Source organism: Melopsittacus undulatus, chromosome 1 (genome assembly GCF_012275295.1).
Source record: "Melopsittacus undulatus isolate bMelUnd1 chromosome 1, bMelUnd1.mat.Z, whole genome shotgun sequence".
NCBI lineage: Eukaryota > Metazoa > Chordata > Aves > Psittaciformes > Psittaculidae > Melopsittacus > Melopsittacus undulatus.
In genome coordinates this window covers 91054801-91074502 of record NC_047527.1, presented here as the reverse complement: position 1 = coordinate 91074502, position 19702 = coordinate 91054801, and the positions used below count along the sequence as shown (strand labels likewise).

Sequence of the window (19702 nt, the reverse complement as noted above, 5' to 3'; positions counted from 1 at the left end):
ACAGAGAGGCTGTGAAATTGAATGTATTTCCATAACAGCAGTGTCCAGATGACACCCTCAGAAAGAAATGCTTGTTGTACACAGGGTTTAACCAGTCTGCACAATTTACTGCCACAAGCTATTTTTGTGTCTTATAGTTTAGCAGATTTCAAAGCAAGATAACACTTCTACAGACATAATAAGAACACCTGCATTTATATTAAGTGAGATAAAAGGAAAACTCAGAAAGGATATTCATATATAGAGAAAAGGTAAGATCTCTGGGACAAGAACCATCTGTTTCTATTTATCTGGAGAATGCCTAGCACCAGGTGAACTGATCCCTAGGATACAAGTATCGTGTATAAATAAGTAAAGGCTAACCTATTAGGTATAAGCCAGCTTTAACTGTTTAGTGGTAGAGAAAATGTATAAGCACATTATCTCAAATGACATAGATTTCTTGCACCTTCCTCTGTAACATCTGATCTGAGCTACTGTCAGAGAGAGGATATCAGAATACTAATGGCATGAGTCATCATAGCAGTTCTTGTGTTTCTTCTTCATAACAACTCCAGGACTCCTTTGATTATGACAGAAATTTAGAAATCACACAAAGTACCATAACACTGCAATATATAGAAGTAACTGAAAACAGATCCAAAATCTTATTTCCTGCATTCACTCCAACAGAAACTTAAGAACAAGGGGAGACTACAGGCCTTTTTCCATTTGGTGATATTTTTGTTAGTGGCTAATCTCCTAATAATTAAGTCTGTCCTAAAAAGGGTCATCCTCCCTTCTGCCTCCTCTCCCCCCCCCCCAAAAAAAAATAAATCACAGAGTGAACATAATTTTGCAATTGGGTCCTTTCTTTCATGTTAGTTCCCTTTCTCTGCCCTTCACTCTTTGGGTCTGGTCTTTTGAGACTTGAAGCTCTTCAAATTAAATGCTATAGACCTGGGCATGAAATCTCAGCTAGTAAGCATACAGGTGAAACGCAGCACAGCTCAGGTTTGACATCTCATGTTCTGAACCTTATTTTGCTCCTACTGCTTTGCCTCCTTTAGAACTGAGAAGTCTTCTAGTTAGAGTTTACATGGACAAAATTGATAGAGTTCCATATACCGTGTTTGCAGAATCCCCAGCAGAATGAGCATCTGTTCTGGGAGTTCCTTTAATACAAACTGAAAATACTAACAACCCTGACAAACACAGCAGAAATACCCAGACAGAAGCAAGTGACCCATACACATGCACATGGGAAAAAGATAACATTCAGAACTGTGACATTGCATGAATTCTGTGGTTTGTTCTTCTCTCAGCTATCTTTTACTGCATTTTCAGATACCCATTTCCTCTCTTAGTACTTCCCTGACAGGCTACTTGGTCCTCAACATTGTGCTGCTCTGTACTTATTTTATCTGCATTTCTGGGAACCTGCACAGTGTGCATTTTGTACTTAATCCTCTTTGTCGTTTCAATTTACATTGTTAAAGTACCCATAAACTATTTTATTTCATGTACCCTGGGTATGTTTGCCAAACAAATACTCCTAAAGGGCTTGCCTGGTGAAGGTGTTTCTCCCCTGGCCAGGAATCACCGGCAAACTTTGTCCCTACAAAGTTCAATGAGTATGAAAGCTCCATCATCCATTAGTGTGACAGCGGATGGAGGCTGGAGTACCACTTGACCCATCTTCCTTAAAATTTCCACATTTCCAATGCTTTGCACGCATGGGAGATCAAGACTAATCTGCATGTTATTTCCCCCTCAATGAAAACGAGTATTTGCAAAGCCTAGAGATGAGACGCAGAAATAGCTGCTTGTCACATAGCTCACAGCCACCCACTCTGGTATTAATTCTGTAGCCAAACTGCCAAGTGCCTTCATGTAGAACTTACTTTGCTTTGGTTTAACCGGACATAACACTAGGGCAAGAAGTTATGGGCTGTTGCAGGTGACGATGGTTGAAGGTAATTTGGAAGCGCTGGGTGCTGAAGCGGAAGAGGGCCCTGAGGCCCGGTTTCCCCGGGCGGTGAAGCCCCCCGGGGCCGGGGGAGCACGTGGAGCCCCGGCGGCGGCCCTGCGCTACGGCTAGGGGGCGCCAGGGAGCGACGGCAACAAACGCCCTCCCTGCCGCCGCCGTTTCCCGGGGATGGCGGCACTGATTGGTGGTGGCGTCGGCCCGCAGCGGCGAGCGGCGCCTTGTGATTGGTCCCTCAGGTGCCGCTCGGAGAGGGGAGGGGGAGGCGGGGGATATATGTGGAGGGAGCGGAGCCGGGGGAGCACAAGCAGTGGGGGAGCGGGGACGTCTGAGTGGTAGAGCGCCGGTCGGCGTTGTCCGCGTGTGGGCAGGCGGTGGCCGGGAGCGCGTCCGGACGTCAGCCTGTAGAGGCAGTTGTGGTTCTCCACCGGCAGTAAGCAGCCGCTCGGGGTGTCCGTGGCAGCGGCGGCGCTGGCTGTGTGTGTCCCCCCACCAGCTCCCTCAGCCATGCTGTGCTATGTGACCAGGCCGGACGCGGTGGTGATGGAGGTGGAGGTAGAGGCGAAAGCCAATGGCGAGGACTGCCTGAACCAGGTGAGGTGCCGCGCCTCGCTGCCAGGGGAGGGGTGTGGGGGGGTTGGTGACGGTGTCCGTTGGGCAGCGCAGACCGTTGGTGCCTGACAGATGCGTACGAGAGCCGCCAGGCGCGCCTCACCGCGCAGGGGTAGCGGGTGGGCATGGGGACAACGGCGGCGCGGGGCACGGCCGCGGAGGGCTGTGGTGGCGCTTGGCAGGGCCGTGCGTGGCGCAACCCCGCGGTGGGGGCGGGGAGCCGCCGCAGCCCCCCGCCCCCCCCCCCACCCCATCGTTTTTCTTTTTACGTTTTATTTTCTTTCGCTTCTTTTTTATTTCTCCTCCATGTTGGATGCAGAGGTTGCTGCATCCCCCGCTTCGGGGCTGTCCGGCCCTGCCACCTCCTCTGAGGGCAGGCCTTAGCTGCAGCCTGCACTCGCTGTTCCCGGTGCGATGGGGAGACACACAGGAGTGTAACCCACCCGGCCCCGGTGATGCTGCCCCGGCGGTGCCGCGATGGTCCCCACGGCCTGCTTGGGCCGTGCTGGCTGAAGCCGTCGTTCAGAAGCTCTCGCCCGTCCGTGGCCGCGCCTCGATGTGGCTGCGGCTGCTGCCGGGAGGATGGAGTCGAGCGTAGCAGCCCAGTCTGTTGGTGGCGTCTAAATAAAACTTGTGGGTTGTACTTTTTTCTCCTCCTCGCCTAGGAAGTGCTATCGGCTGTGATGCTGAATGACAAGATACTTGCCTCTTTTGGAAATCCGCCGACCCTCTTAAGTGTCTCTCCTAGGGGGAGACGAGAGGGAGGACTGGGGGAGTGTGATGCGAGAAGGATGGAATTTTATATGAAAGTCCATGTGGGTTTTGGCTAGTGGAGAAATTCCCAGTTTGTTCTTGATATTTGCCTACATGCTGTTTTGTATGCAACTTTAAAGACAAGTAATTAATCTTTTGTATAAAGGTCCTCAGAGTAGGATTTTTGTGTGTGTTTTAAGTGAGCAGTCTGAAACAGGACTTGATTGATATTTTTATCTTTATGTTGTAGCCTCATAAAGTGTGGCATTTCTTCACTCCTCACAATAAAGAACCTCTTTCTTTCAGGTTTGCAGAAGGCTGGGAATTATAGAAGTTGATTATTTTGGACTGCAGTTCACTGGCAGCAAAGGGGAGAATCTGTGGCTGAATTTGAGGAACAGAATCTCCCAGCAGATGGATGGTTTAGCCCCTTATCGATTGAAATTAAGAGTCAAATTTTTTGTTGAGCCCCATCTTATCTTACAAGAACAGACAAGGTAAGGTAAAGATGGCTGTAAGTAGATTTAATTCATTATTTTGTTTCCAACTTCTGTAACTTATGGAAGTGATTATGCACTGGTTTTCTTTCATCTTCTGGTAATCTCGTTTGACTTTGCTGTGTAGCTTAAAACCCTCAGTGTTATTTAAATGCATTGTTCCTTTTGTGTGTGTGTGTGTTTAAAAAACCCCAAACTGTTAATACTTTAGGTATTGTGCAGCTACCAGTAGGTAATGAGTGTGGGTAATTGTATAAGCATTTAATGCTAAAGTGGAAGAAACTAAGCTACCACTTGCAAATTATTTATGTGGTGTTTGCATGTCCGATAGTAACCCCTGCTCAGTGGTGTTACTCGAGGTCATTCTAAACCACTAGTACAGAAAAGCAGGAAACAGTTCCTCCCACAGAACAAAAAACTTGCTGAATTCCTTTTTGTCTGGTTTTATGTTACAGTAACTTTCGAATAGCTACAGGCCCTTTGAGGCTAGGAAAGACACAGCTGTCTTGCTTCTTCTGTGGTCAGTCCTCTTACCTAAATTGTTTTGCTGTTAGTCAATCCCAGGTCTTCTAAGATTAGTAGTGAATGCTTGCTTTTGCTCCTCGAGTTTAAGTGCCACATGAATTTAAAGATTAGGCAAGCCATGCACAGCTATCTTTAATGCTGACCTTTCAACTAATTTTTCCTGTTAGTTTTAGATAGCAAAGTTAACATAAATTGGGGCCGCTTGAATTCTAGTCTCTATATGATGATAATGCCAACACATGCTTTCACTACTCACTTTAGAATCATAGAATGGTTAGTGTTGAAAAAGACCTTAAGATCATATAGTTCCAATTCCCTGCCATGGGCAAGGACAAGTTAACTTGATAATTTTATGATTAAGACCATGGATACAATGCAGTTGTTCTGCACAAAATATTTGGCTAAAGAATTTGGTCGGAGGCTGACAGCCTGATTTTGTGTATTTGTGGTTTTAGTTTGTTGGGGGGGGGTATGTGTGGTTGTTGGGTTTTTTTTGGGGGGGGTTGTTTTCTGTTTAAAAAAGTGTTAGTGTTAAGAGCATGCATATATTTCACTTTTTGAACTAGTGTGCAGGGGAGTGGCTTTTGGGGAGCAGTGGTTTCAGCTCATCAATCTGGTTGAAGTTTTCAGAATGCTGTGGAGTTGGACTGTAGTTGTCCTACATAATAGCTTTAGTGAAGCAAATATATGCTAACCAAATTCCAGATCTGATGTGCCTTGTTTTTGAAAAATAGATTCTGCTGTCCGTGGCATACCTCTGGGTTCTTTTTGAGTATTTTCCTTAGAGAAACTTATCCTCATTTAAATATTCTTAATAACTGTAAAACCAAATAATGAAATATTCTTTATGTAGAACAAAAGGCTACCTAATTTCTTAAAAGGGGCAACCTAATTTCTGATTTCTGATGAGGCAGAAGAGACTATCCTGAGCATTTTCGATGTGTCTTCATGCACCCACCAAATGAGGCTGAATCTGAGGAAACCTAAAGCTGATATGATTGACATTTTTGATGGTGCCCTTGATGAATGTTTGTTCAACTTTACAAGGTTTTTGCAGACACCTGTGTTCCTGCCTGTAAATGCAAGACTTGGCAGGTTGTGCAAATTAATAGTGAGCTGGAACTGGTGAAACACAGTCAAGGGCCTAAGAGACAGGTTGTGTAGCTAGCATGTAACAGAGCTTGTGTATACATCAAAGTAGTAAGTAAGTATACACTTTATCCACTACAAACGTAACTTTGAAAGGCTGTGGGTGGGACAAGCTGTCTTTCATGTATGAATTAAGACTGTTCTAAAACTAATATTTTTAACAAATAATTTTAAAAGTAATTGAAGCTCAGTCATCAGAAAATAGCTATTAAAACTCTGCTATGGAAATAATTGCTTATCATTTTGGAGAGCAACGAGCACTGAAGCTAGTATTTAATGTCACTCTGTCTTGCAAACATGAATAGTCCTGAGGCTTCAGCTAAGCTGCATTCAGCCTACATCTTAAGTATTTTTAGTGTTTTCTACAAATAAATGCAAACTGTAAAGTAACTTGCAATAGCTGCCTTTTAGTTGTGTATGCCCAGCATTCTGCAGGTAGCAGACCTGGAATTCCACAGTGCCTGTTGTTAATGTCTGTTTCAGTGCTGTTGGCAAAGAATTTCAGTAGACTTGCTTTTTTCCTACTTGCTTTTTCGTATTACTTTCCAAACTCAAGGTCTGCTTGTAAATTTACACATGTACATAACTGCATTCATCTTTAGTCTACATATAAGCATGCATGGTATGAAGGAGAAGAAAAAAACTTGTTAAAACCATCACTGAACTTTAAATCAACAGTTATATCATAGAATTGCAAGGATTAGTTGTACAGTTAAGCTGACATCTTCTTTCTTTTTTTTTACTCCCAAAGTCAGAAATAATGGTGTGGATGGAACTCCTAAAGGAAACCAAGGGTACCTAACTGGTGTATAGGGTTTCCCTGTGGCCTTCTGGTCCCTTGTGTGAAGAAGGTAGACAGAGGCTCCCAGGCTTGTACATGCAGACTCTGGTGCTGTTTATACATATAAATCAGATGGCTGTTGAGACAGCTTTTGAAATCTGTGAAACTGCAAGTTGTTGATGTGCATTGCCATGATGATACTAGTGAGTCTTGTGACTAAGCTGCTACCAGGTTTTTTCTCTGTACTTTAGGAGCTTTGTCAGCCCCAGTTGTATTGCTTCAGTAGAGATCCTAGAAATGTTCAGGTTTCTACATGCTTGGCAAAAAGCTCGCCTGGCAAGGGAGCATTAGCCTCTGCCTCTTTTATCTTCAGTCAGTGTGCAATCCAGGGGAAGATGGTAACCTCATGCATTTTAATCTTGTGAGGAAATTATCTTGATGTTGAGCACAAAGGCAGAGCAGTTATAATTGTATCTTGGACCACCACTAAGGCAACAAAAACCACCTTCACTAAGTGTTCTGCAAGTGAGAAAATTGCATGGGGGAAAGGATTAAAAGTTGTTTATTTCTATTGTCCTTTGGATCTCAGTTTCTCATTTTTGACTGCCTGGAACTGAATTTCACCACAGGACTTAGTTTGGAACTGTTCTCAGTGGAATGGAAGTGCTTCAGTGCAAGAATGCTATTCAAATTTAATCTGCTGCTGTCAACAAGAATTTCACAAACAAGTCTGAAATGGGAACAGGGCGCTTGTTTAGTGTGGTTTGAATAATTATACATTTTTTTGAATGGAAAATCGCCTTGGCTTAAAGAGGACTGCTATCTCTTTACTTAAAGATCCATTTGATGGTCCAACATCTAGATCATAAGCTCTGTCATATGTCATGTTCGCTTTCACTGTTTTCTATACTTCTTGCTAGGTAATGCAACAGTTAGTAAAATAAAAGTAAACAGTCGGGGCTTTGTCAGAATGATTTATGGGTGGTGTTTGTGTCGAGTTTGAACACCGAGGTACAGCGAGGAGCTGGCTCTTGGAGGAATGATTACCCTGCACTCACCGGCCTGTCCCGGAGCCGCTGCGGCTTGGCGGGGAGCGTTGGCTCCGGACGGGGCGGGGAGGCCGTGCGGCTCTGGTGCCGCGCGGTGTAACTCCGGGTCACTGCCCGGCAGTAACCCCGGCGGGGCCGCCCAATCGGCGGCGGGGCGCGGCCCGGCAGGCAGAGGAACGCGGCCGCCGATTGGCCGTTGTCGCTGTCTCGGGGCAGAGCGGTCCCGGGTGCAGGCCGTGCACGCACCTTAATGACCGCAGTGTCTGCAGAGCCGCAGGGTGGAAACGGGCCCTACGGCCGTACCGGACAGCAATGTCTTTAAGTCTGGTGGGGTGAAGTCAGCGTGCGGAGATCGCAAGAAAATAGGAACCATTTTAAAGTGAGCAGTGTAGAATTTATCCAGATGTGCTTTTGGGATGGGCAAAGTTCTGTCTTCTGTAATATGACTGAAAATCAAATACTCATATGTGAGCCATGGCAGTTTAAAGTAACATGTTAGATTCTAGCATGCCACAGTCTCATGAAGCATTCAAGAGAGCTGTATTTTGCCAGGCTTGGGATACCCAATTACCGTTTCGGAGGCTGTTAAAAGGTGTGTGATGTTTGCCAGTACTTGTAACTATATTTGCAAAGTACATTGTTTTTTTGCAGTGTTATCCACTTGCACTGATGAATTTATTAAAATATACAGTTATGGTATATGCAGTTAGATACATATAGTAAGTAGAAAAGTCAGAGAAGCATCCAATTATCCTGTTGCAATAGCCAGCCAGTGCAGCAGTGTCATGGTATCTGCTAATATGCAATAAAAGTCTGCTGTGATAGATCCCAGGGTAAGTTTCATGGATTGTATCTAAATTGAGTTAAGTTGCAATTGTGATGGCTTTGCTTTTTCATATGGAGTATCCTGATACCTGCTTTTAAAAACAGAATTATATTCTGTAGAGATCCTTATCAATGTATTTTTAGGGAAAAGAGTTGTGCCTCTAAACTTGGAATCCTTTAGGATTTAGAGCATCGTAAATTTACTTCACAGTAGGAAAGAGCCTTACCCTGTGGTAAGCAGTGTCACACCCCAAAGAGAACCAACAGTTCCTTGAGATGTATTCCAAGATTCTTGCCAGTAGTCTGGCAGAAGAATGTGTTCTTTTGGCTGTATTTTTAGTTTAGGAATCATTAGTCATATACAGATGCTTTTATTGGTAAAGGGTGGGGGTTGGTTATATTTTTCTCCTGACAACTAATTTTGAGCTTGAAACTTCTAACAGAAATCTAAAGACTAATTTGTCCTGTTTTAGTTTCCTTGATTAAAAAAAAATACTAAAAACAGGGTTTTCACTGCAGAACTTTGACTGATAGTGCACGTAACTGTCTTCAATGAATTAAGGAAGAATCATAGAATCAACTAGGTTGGAAAAGGCCTTTAAGATCAAGACCACCACTAAACTTTATCACCAAGGGCCTCACTTACATGGTTTCTGAAGACTTACAGAGATGATGATTCCACAACTTCCCTGGGCAGCCTGTGCCAATGCCTGAGCACTCACTCTCTTGGTAAAGAAATGTTTCCTAATATCCAATCTAAACCTCTCCAGCACAGCTTGAGGCTGTTACCTCTTGTCCTGCTGCTGTTACCTGGGAGAAGAGACTGACTCCCACCTCACTAAAGCCTCCTTTCATGTGGTTGCAGAGAGCAAGGTCTCTTTTCCAGAGAAAAACAACCCCAGTTCCCTCAGCCATTCAAGAGAAATTATTCTTGTATTATGTATATCCTATGCTTTTCTTAGAACTTATTTTGTGCCAGTTCAGTTGAATGAACACTAACTAGGTGATTTGCTTTCTGTAAGCATTTAGTTGTAGTGAAATAACTGATACTTGTTTCATGCAGTGGTGTTCAGTATAGCCAGCCTGCAAAAATTGCTTCACAGGGAGCCAAAAAGCAATTGATGTAATATCTAGGTTTGTGACTGGTTTGGTAGCTGCAGTGTTATGTGAGGTCTGCTGAAATCACCTTGCAGCCTCCCCTTTCCACATCATTTGTATCAGATAATTCATGTGCAGCTGAGATACACAAGTTCATTTGGTTTTACTGAACTTTAATATGCACATAAATTGTATGAAAAGCACTGGAGCAAAAATAAGGATACAAAATGAATAGAAAATCACTAGTGTAACTAGTGCTTGAAGAAAGCATGTGATCCTATTCTAATTCCAAAACTGGGTTTTTTTTTCTTTCTTTTTCTTTTCTTTTCTTTTTTTTTTTTTTCCTTTATGAAAGGAGGAAATGCTGCCAGGGCAGTGACTAATGAAGTATAGCTTTGGGAAACTTACTGCTTTGTCCTCTAATCTGTAGTTCTACATACTGTTTTGAACTCCTGACCTCAAAGGAAATGATCCAGAATTGAATACACAGGAATATCTAGCTAGCATGAGGTTCAGGGGTGGGGGGAACCAAGTCTGGGTTAGGTTATGTAGACTCTTGTACTAATGCTTTGTCATGTGTAGAATTCGGGCTACAAGTGCCATAGAAAGTTCTGTTTGAAGTAGTGGGAGCTTTAAGAGCAATGTTGAAACATGTCTGGCAGGTGTAAAAAATGACTAGAAGCCACACAATTGATTGGTAAAGATCAGAGTTGTGGAGACTTGTTTTATGTGAAGACTTAAAGATCAGGTGAGACTTTGGCAAGAGTAGTACAAAGCTGCATATGTGCCAAGACAATATTGAGGTGGGGGTAGGAAACAGACCTTTTGTTTGACTTGAGCCACTTCTCATTTATATGTGATACGTACATATTATCTGTTATAACTGAAGTGGTGAATGACGCACAAACAAAACAAATTAGTTTCTTAGATGGTGATCAAACTAAGACATTCTACCAGCAATGCTGGAAATGTAACCTGTAGAGGACATCAGTTATAAACAGTAGAGGTTTCAGTTTTAATCTTTTTTTCTAAAACTTTCTAGGTAAAAGTCCATTAAGTGTAAAATGCTAACGCTAAAACAGTCCCTTGAAAAACTGAAGACTCTTTTACTGTACAACCTGACTATCTTTAGAGTTGGGAAAAGCTTTAACAATTTTTTCATTGTACGTAGAGATTCCTGAAGAAAGTAGGGACAATGGATTGAGTGCTGTTAAGGGAGTAGGTCACAATCTAATTTACAGAAACTTGCATAAATACTTTCTAGTAACTAACAGTCTGCAGTATGGCCACATTTCCTGTTGACAATCTGTTGGGTCCTTTAGACTTTGTAGAATTAGATAAGGAACCGCCTCAAGGCTCCTAATACTTTAGTTTTGCTTAACTGTATTCAGCAATAAAAGCACATTATTTTTCTTTTTTTTTTTCTACGTAAGGATCAAAAATCACAGATGTACAAATTGTCCTCACTGTCTTTCAATTTCTAGATGCTTTTCCTTCATCAAGCACATTTAAGAGCTCAATGGGAAAACAAAAAGAATCCTGCCAGTGAATTTCCTACCTGAACTTTGGTTCAGGGCAACTTCTGTATCAGTATAAAGCAATTCACTGTCATTCAAAAACTCAGCGGCAGGAGGCCTTATGTTAACTAGCTTCTGACCTGTCATGGGTACAGTTTAGGCAAGACTTGGGCCCAAACCAATGGGTTTTTTAGGTACAAACCAGTGATTTTTAAGGCCTTTTAAATATGAGTGGGTTTGTCTGTTTTCCCTGACCTAACAAGAGTGTAATTTCTTTTGTTATAAGCCAGGACATGAGCCTGCATAGCTTTAGTTAATTTGCAATAATTGGCCCTTACATGTACAATACTTTTGTCCCCATTATCAGAAAAAAGTGGCTTAGTCTGTGAGATAAGCCAGTTTTGGGAAGTTACTGTGCATTACCTAATGTGATGCTGTTTTACATTGTGCCTTAAACTCATTTGGCTACCTGTGCTGTTACTGGCTTTTTAGTAATGGGATATGAGAAAGCATGCCTCTGCAGTAGTTGTTTCTGTAATTAGTGGATCTGTATTTGCAGGAGCAATCTCTTTACTTTTCACCTCCCCTCTTGATGTCAATAAGGCCTTCCCAGCAAGGGGAGAAGACTGACTTTTTCCTGTGTAGTCAGTGCTGTTGTATGTGTAAAATAAACTGAAGATACAAGCATTTAGGTGTGGTAGTTGTAAGCATGTTTGAGCTAATGAGAAGAAAATTGGTAGGTATTTCTTTGAAATGCTGTATATGTAATTAGTGCATAGTTGTAATGACTGGAAAACCTGTTCTGGTATTAACAGAGGATCAAAAGTGTATAAAAAGCCATTTTATGAAATGTTGATTGGAATTGGTGAAATGCCTACTATTTGAATTTATTTTGGTCAGGGTGTTTTAAGTCATCAAATATGTCTAGATTTATGGACTAAGCCCTAAAAGGAGTGTGTACAACCAATGCATTTAAAAAAAAATTGCAGCTGTACTTTTCTGTGGCTCAAGCCAAGAGAGCTGTGAATTAGCAGGATTGGAGCAGAGGTTTGGGATTTGCTCAAAAAAAATCCTAAATAAAGAATAACCTGCTAACAGTAGAGCCAACTGTACTGTCTGAAGTTCTAGTCCTCTTGCAACCTAAACTTGTATCCTGCACAGAGGGAGGTTATTTGCTTCCCCCAGACCCTTGCTAGAACTAAAGTGTGTAGATTGGTGTCTAGACATCAGAGTGATGCAATTAAGCACTTGTGTCACAACTGCAATGAAGTTCTAGCATGCCTCAAACTACTTATAAAAGGAGATGTTGGAGCTGTGACTTGTTACAGGAAATGGATTGTAGGGCAGGATAATTTAATACATATTTCCTGATACAAAAGCTCTCAATAGAGGGCATTTTGGGGTTTGTATTATTTTAACTGCAGCATTTGCCACAGCAGAGCTAAGAATGAACACAAATTCAGCAGTTTATAGTGCTGAAAAAGTAACCCCATTTGCCTTGTTGTACAATGGAGCTGTAGAGTGCTGCTACAGGATACACGTAAGACATTATCCAAAACTGCTGTTTGAAGATGCAAGTGATTAGTTTTTATTCTATGATAAGTGATTCAAAATAGCTTTTTAAGTAGCTTACACTTAATTTTAGAAAAGTAAAATGTAAGTGTCACGTTACTGAGGAAGATAAGACATATCCCTGTGGGTATAAAGCTTCATTTGTTGAAAGATATCTTTTTCAGTGATATGTAACCACTTCTGTATCTGCTTTCTGTAACTATGTTAAGACTTAAGAACAAATGTTAAGAAATTTATATTGTCTTCCCTAAGGGGAGATAAGGATGAATTTGTAGAAGTTAAGGTAGACTGTAGGGGGAAATTAGCAAGCTGCTTTTAATGTTAGAGGAAATGTTGCTTTGTCTGGTAACTGACCTATTAGATAATTAAGATCAGCTTTGCGAATTTCCCAATTAATTGTTAAAACTGCCTTGATCCCAAGTGCAAAGCTTGGACTGACAAATATGCTCACACAGTACATTTTAAAAATTTTATTCCACAATGCTTTTTCAGGTATTTTGGTTTACCCTATTAATCATGCCACTGGCAAAAGCACCATCTTCCCTTTCACTATGGTGACAGAGGTATTTCCACTGTGTAGAGCAAATATGGCTTTTCTTGTTGCGTGGTAGGAATGTGTGTGCTGGTTTGGGCTGCTCTGCACAATAACTTGTAAATGGCAGCCAAAGAAATTTAAATGTAGGAAATTAATCAAATACATTTTGTTGCTATTTTTCTCACTAAGTTGAAATTACTAAGTGGCCTTAGGAGTTTAAACAAGTCATATTCTTAATAACATGTCATTAAAGTGCTCATTTTTTTTAAATAGTGCTTTTAGGTACAGTCTGCAGTTGTAGCCTGATCTTTTAAGTGTAAGTGAATAAGATGATGGAGGTGTGTTTCTTTCCTTTGTGCCAGATTTTCTCCATTTGGTACATTCATTGAAAACTCTTGACTAACAAACTAATGATGTGAAACATAGCTGAGATGTTATTTGATACATATCTTGATTACAACAGTCTTTTAACACTTTGTTTCTCCTTCTATTGCAGGCATATGTTTTTCCTGCATATAAAAGAAGATCTTCTTGCTGGTAATCTTCAGTGTTCTTCAGAGCATGCAATTGAACTTAGTGCATTGTTGGCACAGATGAAGTTTGGAGATTATAACCAGAACACTGCCAAGTACAATTATGAAGAGTTGTGTGCAAAAGAGCTTACCACTACCGTTTTGGAGAGGTAAAAGAAGCACAATGATATAACCTCATTTTTGGAGACCAAAAGCATAAGATTTTTTTTATGCCCTTAATTGCTGATGCTATAGTGTGTTTTGTGGTGTTAAAAAAGAAAAAAAAAATTAGATAGCCTTGGAGATAAAAATACAACCTGAATGTTTAACTAACATTCTGATTTCAGTTAATTTTTAAGCTTATTTGAGTTAGTTTTTTTTTTTTGTGGTAAGCAAAAGCTATTGAACCTCTAGTACTCTGAAATAGAGGTATCTAAGTATTTGGAGTGGGGTAATCAAATGTCTTAGACCTACATCTGTGAAAGAGAAACAAGAATTTATCTGGCTTAGTATGCTTACACTGAGAAGTACACAGGGTTCCCAAAACATCCTCATAGTTCAATTTCTGAATATCAAGAAACTTTCTTACGTTTTTCTGTATTTTTTTTTTTTTTAGTTCTGAACTTTGTGGTTGTTCAAGTAAATATGGGGGGGGGGGGGGGAGAGGGATTGTTAGTTGTAAAGCATTGATTACATTGTTGCTTTTTAATTCTGAGCAAATGCACAGTATTGTCCTCTGAACAGTCCCAGGTTGTTTTAGCAATTCTTGAGTCTTTCCAGTTCACGATTTCTGAAAAGCTATAGTCAGATAAGGCATGTCAGGAGTGTTTAATAACATTCTTAAGTAGGTCATTTAAAAAAAAAAGCTAAAACTAGTTGCTGACAGTAGCAGCACATACTTGGGTTAATTCACCTATCCTTCATCTTTTTATCAACAGCATTATTGCAAAGCACAAAGAGCTAGAAGGTCTAAGTCAAGCTTCTGCTGAATACCAGATTCTACAGATTGTTACAACACTGGAGAATTATGGGGTAGAGTGGCACTCAGTGAGAGACAGCGAAGGGCAAAAACTCCATATTGGTGTTGGACCTGAAGGCATATCAATCTGTAAAGATGACTTCAGTCCTATCAACAGGTATGTATTTTGTGGAACCATTGTCATTTTCCATTTTTCAGAAGTACTGAACATGACTTTAGTTCTTACATAAACATAAATACTGCACTGTGAATTACTGAAGGAAGCTATTGGAATGCAGGGTCTGAGGACAATACCTGCTTATAATCATGATGACAGCTGGCCTTAACACTCTTTGATTTTTATAAGTATTTCTGAGGCAGTTTCTTCAATCCAGTATCACAGACAACAGTTGGAGATCATTATAACTTCTGATAAAAGTCCACCATAGGGTAGCTTATGGAAAATGCCCTTATCCTTAAAAGCTAAATAACCTTTCTATTTTTTTTATATTCATTTATAGGATTGCTTATCCTGTTGTTCAAATGGCAACTCAATCTGGGAAGAATGTATATCTGACTATTACCAAGGAGTCTGGTAATAGTGTAGTACTGTTGTTTAAGATGATCAGTACAAGGGCAGCAAGTGGACTCTATAGAGCAATTACAGAGACACATGCATTTTACAGGTCAGTATTGCCACTAGTCAGCTGCTGCTGTTCTTCTCCACAGTATTTGAATTAAGTGTTTAAGCAGCCAGCAGTCTGTACTTCAAAACTTCTCTGCAAAATTTCATTGTCTCTGTAGCCTCTACTTTCCTCTTAATTGCAGAAGCTGAACAGGTTTTTGCTGTTTTCAGTTTTGTAGGGTGGGAGTACATGACAAGTAAGCAAAATGTCAAAGTCTATCATTGAGTTAACAGCATTTAAGAATATAAACTTACCATGTTCTTTGATACTTCATAAAGAATACGTAAGTGTTTTTTTTTCTCCCTGTGTAAGAGGGAGGATAAGATAACAAAGGAAAAGAAAAATTACTTCCTTCAGAATATGCAGGTGTTGCTCACAATGCATGTACACTCCTTGTTTTTTCTGTATTTGGCTCTTCCAGTTGCTGGAAGTTGCCTGTGTGCTGCCTTCCCATCCCATGTATTTAAATCTTCCTACAATGTCTCTGTCCTTGCTCAAATGCTCAGGATTTTGTCTCAGGCCAGCAGCTATCCATTGTCTTTATCGTATCATTCTTTGAGGTAGGGATGCTACACTCATTTGTGGATAGCTGGTTTTTGGTTTTTGTTTGTTTTTTTTAAACCTCTTCTCATTCCTAGTGTGAGGTCCAACTCTGAGCAGTAAAACTGTCGAAGACACTTAGTGTTGTTTTCTCTGAACTACCTACCACATATCAGTTTCATTTACTTTGTAAGAGAAGTAAAGCAGAGGAAAGTACATACATGAGGCAAAGACCTGCCCAGCTTCTCTAATTAAATTATTTTAATACAGTTACAGAAATTAACACCAAGTAGTTGCCTTTCTAGCCACTGCAGCTAATGAGCAGCTAACTACTACTAATTTTGAGCCTGCTGTTAAGCATGTCTTGTTCTGCTCTGTAATTATATGGCCTTGCACGGTTTTGCATGTTATTCCTAACTTTTTGATCTTTGTCTCTGCTTATAACTTCTGCTGTCCTTTGCAGTTTCTGATATTAATGTAAGCAGAATTGTAGCATGATAATGCCATTTGGTCATAAGCTTAGATCTTAGCTTAGGCTCTGTGAGGTTGTAATCCTTGTGTTCTGTTTGTGCTTTCTTTCCTACATTGTCTAGGGAAGTGATACACCTTAATAGGCTTCTGCAGATGTTAACTATATCACTTAAATAAGTGACAAAGCAGAGTATGAGTAGCTGAAATACTTGGTGGCAAATACAAATGCCTTAATTTAATTCTCTACATGGTGTTCACACTGGTTCCTCTCAGATGATATAATACTAGTATATGAAGTACTGGGTGGAAATTTGGTTCAAGACATTGCTTGACTCTATGCTAAAATTTGTTTTGAGAGCCTGTCTAAAGAAAGAGGTGTTATACCAAAAACTATTAATTGGAATTCTTTAATGCAGCGTTTGGAAGTTACCATGTAAAGAGGTGTTGCCAAGCTGAACTGTGGATTAAGCAAGTGTTGGCTGTTTATGTTAGCGTAATGCCTAAGTCTCTTCCATAGGCTGACTCCATTTTATCAGACTTTTCACATTTTTGAAGATGTAAAATAACTGTTACTTTGCAAAGTAGAGTTGTCATGCAAACATCATTCAAGAGCTTAAATATTGCCTCACACTGCTCTATTTGCTTTCATTTCAGTGCTGGTACTTAACTTTGCGAACAAATTATTGCAGAGTTAGGTTTGTTGGTATTAACTAACCAAGTCTGTGTTTGTCCTGTTGTTTTTATAGGTGTGACACTGTCACCAGTGCGGTCATGATGCAATATAGTAGAGACTTAAAGGGTCACTTAGCATCCCTATTTCTGAATGAGAACATTAATCTTGGTAAAAAATACGTCTTTGACATTAAAAGAACTTCAAAAGAAGTTTATGATCATGCAAGGCGAGCTCTTTATAATGCTGGCATTGTAGATCTTGTTTCAAGAAGTGACCAGACCCCACCAAGTTCCCCTCTTAAGTCTTCTGAAAGTAGCATGAACTGTGATAATTGTGAGGGTCTTAGCTGCCAACAAACAAAAGCTCTGCAAGAGAAGCTGCGGAAGCTAAAAGAGTCCATGCTTTGTATGGTGTGTTGTGAAGAGGAGATAAATTCGACCTTTTGTCCCTGTGGCCACACTGTATGCTGCAAGACCTGTGCTGCCCAATTGCAGGTAATTTACAATGTGTGAGTTACCAAATAGGTGGAAGTTTTGTTTTTCTGTATACTTAGTCAATAGATTAATATTTATAATGTGTTTACACTGATACTCTAGAAAAGCTTACGTTTAAAATTGTGGTAAACTAATTCCAGAGAACATCCTGTTTAGATAATACATTCAAAAGATAAGTTAGCTGTGTGACTTGTAAGAACTGGCTGCATGTTTCTCATGCTACCCTGTTTTAAATACGGAGATTATGGAGAAGTGTTCTGTTACTGTGTGCATGGTGGGAGGTCTCAATTACAGAGGTTCTCAAAATATGAAGTAAACTAATTTCCTAATGTTTTTCCTTTCCAGTCATGTCCTGTTTGCAGATCTCGTGTAGAACATGTCCAGCATGTGTACTTGCCAACCCACACCAGTCTGCTCAATCTGACTGTGATATGATCTACGTATACACTTTAAACCCATCATGTACTCTTTAAACTGCACTAATAGGAAATGCAACCATTGATTGTGAAAAAGGCAATCACTCTGGCACCTATCCACAATCAAAAGCAAAAATACTGCATTTTTTTAACATAAATATTCTTTGTTCAGCATGTCCAAAATGGCTTGGGACATCTTGTGAGAAGTGTAACTGCTTCATGTTACTTAAGCGGAGAATGATGTGTAAGCCTGTAGCACAGTGGTGTTGCCACAAAGCTAGGTAAAGGTAACCCTGGAGAAGTGTGGTGTACATGTAGTGATACACCCCCACAAGAGAAATGCAGGCTTTTGTTTTACCCTCTCTAAATCCTTTTTAGTACAGTTGCTCCATTTATTTTAGTAGTAAGACTAGCTTTTACAGTTACCAGTTTAGTATGGCTCATAGTTTCTGTTTCTAGTAAACTGCTTGGAAGAGAACTTTTTAAAAAATTATTCTTAAAGTTACAAGACTTCATCAAGCAGCTGTTTAACTCAGAATGCCATTAAGTAAATAAAATTCTGAGAGAATAGCTTTGGAAGGGTGGGACAAGTTTGTTAATCTTGAGGTATGAAGGGTAGTCTCCTGACTGGCAGTGTCCTGTGGGGGCACTCTTATGAGACTTCATTTGCTCCCAGGTTCCCACATCCAACTTGGCTGTTGGTCTTGGGAGCTGCAGTCAGCTGCCCCTTAAGTTGGCTTTAGTTTTGGAGACTGATTTTTAAACTGTTAAAGATGTGCCATTAATTCCTAAAGTAAGGGTTGTGTATAATTCTAAATGCTTTCTTCAGTTAACATCTTTATTGGCTAGGTCATTTCCTGCTAAAATGCTTTTATATTCCACCCCTCTCCTTCTTGAGCATTTTGGGCTCTGGTTTTCCTAGTGTGTTCTCCAGGGTGCAGAGGGAACTAGAAACTGTGTTTGGGTGCAATACTGGCTTAATCAAAGCTAGAAAAGTACACTGTCACTTTACTGAAATTTTCTGACTATACTTTTCATATTGCCTTAATGTAGCAGTAATGTGTGTTTATGCATCTATTTCTTTGCACAGACATTTTGTCAGAATATTAAAACTCTACTTTTTTATGACACATTAGCATATAAACCTTACTCTAAAAGGGTATTTATTTTTTCACTTTGTAAAGAAAATTTTGTTTCCTCATAAAGCAAGAGCTTTGTCCTATATTGTAGGCAGCTTCTGTCTTTTTATATTCAGATTAATAAAGGACTTTAAAAAAATCTACATTGTGGTAGTGATAAGACTTTTATTTTGTTCTGAAGTTCATCTTGAGTCATTACCGAGTTTAAAATACAGTATGAAATATTTTCATGTTTATGGTCTTGAATGTTGTGTTGTGCTTTTAAGAGGCAATGAAATTTCTTTAGGTGCATCCCTCTTCAGAGAAGCCCATAGCCAGTTATTCTGCTGGTGTACAACAGTGCTAAAGCAAACCTCCCTCACTTCCTGAGATCATTTTGTTCTGTGTGAACAAGTTAGCAATTCTAATCCATCATCCTAGGGCAGCTGGCTGAAATGGGTTGTAAATAAATACAGCTAGATGCTAATACAGGCATCTGATTTAAAGCATTTGAGCAGACCAAGTTGTTGAAATAAGCAAGCCCTAACTGGGTCCTTGTAATTAAATGGGCTCTATAATTTGACATTTCTAATAAAAATAACTCCAGGAGTCAGAACTTTAATCAAGGTGGGGTTTGACAGGGTATATGTCATTGGCAGAATTCGGGCAAAGCTGTGGCTTCTGAAAGCATATTCTGCCTAGTTTAAGTACTGTGCAGGGGATTGGGCAGAAGTGGGAAGATGCAGGTCCAGACAGGAGCCTGGTGTGTGTGGGTTGTGGCAGAGACTGCTGGGAGCCCAGTTCTGTACCAGTGGAAGAGGGCAGGGAGCGCGAGCAGAGGCTAATGGATTATTCCAGGGAAGGTGTGATGCTGGTGCATTGGTACACTCCACAGTCAGTGCTGCTTTAACAAAATGCTGTTGCCTGTGTGAGCACCAGGTAGTCTCTTCCAAAC

At 40.5% G+C, this 19702-nt stretch overlaps 1 protein-coding gene across 2 annotated transcripts; it reads left to right on the top strand.

The window, feature by feature from the left end:
• The first annotated feature begins 2282 nt into the window (after window positions 1-2282).
• On the top strand, window positions 2283-18909 carry MYLIP (myosin regulatory light chain interacting protein). Of its 2 annotated transcripts, none has more exons than XM_005149883.4 (7): window positions 2283-2560; window positions 3638-3828; window positions 13376-13561; window positions 14330-14527; window positions 14871-15035; window positions 16793-17213; window positions 17559-18909. In XM_005149883.4, the coding sequence occupies exons 1-7, from the start codon at window positions 2474-2476 to the stop codon at window positions 17646-17648; spliced, it is 1338 nt and encodes a 445-aa protein (XP_005149940.1). In that variant the 5' UTR covers window positions 2283-2473; the 3' UTR covers window positions 17649-18909. The 2 variants fall into 2 exon arrangements, with proteins under 2 accessions (XP_005149940.1, XP_030905532.1); XM_031049672.2 differs by lacking the exon at window positions 2283-2560 and adding an exon at window positions 3031-3211.
• The last annotated feature ends 793 nt before the right edge of the window (window positions 18910-19702 follow it).